This window comes from Engraulis encrasicolus, chromosome 8 (assembly GCF_034702125.1).
Source record: "Engraulis encrasicolus isolate BLACKSEA-1 chromosome 8, IST_EnEncr_1.0, whole genome shotgun sequence".
Classification (NCBI taxonomy): domain Eukaryota; kingdom Metazoa; phylum Chordata; class Actinopteri; order Clupeiformes; family Engraulidae; genus Engraulis; species Engraulis encrasicolus.
This window is the reverse complement of record NC_085864.1, coordinates 32,262,439-32,264,938: the sequence shown is the minus strand read 5'-3', so window position 1 is coordinate 32,264,938 and position 2,500 is coordinate 32,262,439. Positions and strand designations below refer to the sequence as shown.

Here is a 2,500-nt window from a genome sequence, read left to right as displayed (position 1 = left end):
AATCGCAGTGTGACTTTTTTTTTGTCCAAGTCATGGCTGTTGAAAAAAGAAAGAAATACATTCAGGTGTTTGGCCCCTGAACCGCCCCACGGTGTGAATTGATCCGTGAGACTGTATTTTTCCATTCGGACACAGAGCAGAAGAGGAAGTTATAGGACTGGAGGCTTGATAAGGTCAATTTTCTTGTTTATTTTTTATGATTGCGAAGAAAGTGACAGGAACATGGTGTTTTTATTTATGTCATCTCTTAGCCTTTAGACGGTTTCTTGATGGCCATATGTTTGGCCGCGGGCAAATTTATTGGATGTGGCTCTTGCTTTGGCCAAATCTCTGTGAAGCGCGGTGAGATGATATCACGTGTCCTTATGGGGTCATAAATGTCAATAATCTGTGCTTTGGCTTGCCTCTGGGCCTGCCCGCGCTCCATTTCCACGCACGTGCACCGTACAACCTTAAACCCTACACCCTGTGCAAAGGGAACGCTTCCAGCTTTCCGTGGTCTTATGTGGTCTTCCCTGACCATGATAATGCATTGCCTGGTACTTGATACCAGGCTTTTATTTTTTTGTCTGTGGCTGTGTGTTTGATTTTTTTGGTAATGGGATCCGTTTCATTTGGTACACATTGTTATTATTTATTTACTTTTCCGTTCTTTTTTTTCCGGAAAATCCCCCCCTTTCTTTTTTTCGGGCCTCGTTGCCAGATGCTGGTCTATAAATTCCCCTTTTTGGGTCGGGCTGAGAGAGTCAGGCTGCACTGCAGCGGCCCTGCTCCCCCACACAGCTTTCCCTCAGCTTCGTCATCATCATCATCATCATCGTCATCATCATCATCGTCAATATCATCATCATTGCCGACAGCACACAAGAAAGCAAATGTACTCCCCGTTTTAACACCAAAACAAAGGCAACCCCTTTTAGCAGTGACAACAAGAAAAAAAACCTTCACAAATGCTTATTCTAAATCTTTCAGTACACATCAAGGAAAGCAACGGGAGAAGCAAGAAGGAAAAAGAATGAAAGGAAAGAAGCAAGAAAAGGAAAAAAAGCAGAAACAGAAAAGAAGGGAAAAGAAGGCAATAAATAAATGAAAAAGAGGACGTGAACTGAAGGGGAGGTGACATGGTTACCTGAGTGCCGGCTCTGCAGAGTGAAAAGAGGGTGACACACAAAAGCACACAGCAGAACATAACCAACGGCAAAAAGCCTGCTAGCTAACCCCTATCAAGCCTAACAGAGCTCAGAGAGAAAAAAAGGAGTGAGGGGGAGCGGGTAAAGAGCAAGAGAGAGAGAGAGAGAGAGAGAGACAGACAGACAGACAGACGGAGTGGAGATAAAATGGGAAGTATGTGAGGGAAGACAGAAGAGAGAAAAGAGGGAAAGTGTAAGACAGATCTAGCAAGCCACAGAGAGATGGTAAGTGAAAGGGGGAGAGAAGGAATGAAGAGATGAGGATGAAAGGGAGAATTAAGAAGTGAGGGTAGAGAAGAGAGAGAGAGAGAGACAGAGTGAGAGAGTGTGAGCAAGAGAGAGAGGGAGAGGAGTTGATTAGAGAGAATGGTAGAAAGCAAGAGAGTGTGTGTGGCAAGGAAAAGAAAACAAAAGAGAATGCAAAGAAAAGCGAGAAATGAAAAGGTGGGAGATGGGAGAGCAAAAGCGTGCATGTGTGTGTCAGAGAAAGAATGAGAGTGCAGGAAAGAAAAGCTTGGGGTAGAAGAAAATGCTGATGGACTGCTACTGAAAGACATGAATAGAAAGACAAAGAAGTACAGTAGAGCGTAGGTGAGATAGTATGAAAGTCAAAGCGATGAATAAGGAAAAAGAGAGTCAGAAGATTCAGAGAGAGAGAGAGAGAGAGACAGAGACAGAGAGAGAGAGAGAGAGAGAGAGAGAGAGAGAGAGAGAGAGAGAGAGAGAGAGAGAGAGAGAGAGAGAGAGAGAAGACAGACAGAGTCAGTCAGAGAACAAGAAAGAAGGGGAAAGAAGGTATGGTGAAGGTGAATGTGTGCATATGGCGCAGAGAAAGATTGAGAGACAGCAAGATAGAGTGACAGACAGAAAGGCAGAGAGAAAGACAGTAAAAGACAGAGACAGAAAGACAGAGTGAGAAAAAAGACAGACAGAAAGAAAGAAAGAAAGAAAGAAAGAAAGAAGCCAAGAAAGAAAGAAAGAAAGGAAGAAAGAAAGAAAGAAAGATAGAAAGAAGGAAAGAAAGAAAGAAGGAAAGACAGAAAGAAAAGCCGAAGAAGAAGGTGTTTGGTGAAGGAAGGTAGATGTGTTGTGTGAAGAGGGGGGAAGGTGGTTGGGAGGTTGAAGGGAGGAGTAAAAAAGACTGAGAGAGAGCAAGGGCACATCAGGGTAGGTGGAATACCATAACAACACACCGGGGCTATTGTTATACTACTCCACCCACCTTAACTGTGAGCCTTTGGGGGTGGCCACCCCGTAGCCCTTGGAATCCAGGTTGCCCCCGACTTTCATGGTGTCGCACGGCTTCCGCT

At 44.4% G+C, this 2,500-nt stretch overlaps 1 protein-coding gene across 1 annotated transcript in view; it reads right to left on the bottom strand.

Moving 5' to 3' along the window:
- The window catches only part of LOC134453638 (glutamate receptor 4), a 162,245-nt gene that overhangs the window by 10,651 nt on the left and 149,094 nt on the right, over positions 1-2,500 (bottom strand). Inside the window, exon 13 of the mRNA XM_063204424.1 lies at positions 2,413-2,500. This exon is cut by the window's right edge and continues 160 nt beyond it. Within this exon, the coding sequence (XP_063060494.1) occupies positions 2,413-2,500 (88 nt within the window). The remainder of the gene's footprint in view (positions 1-2,412) is intronic.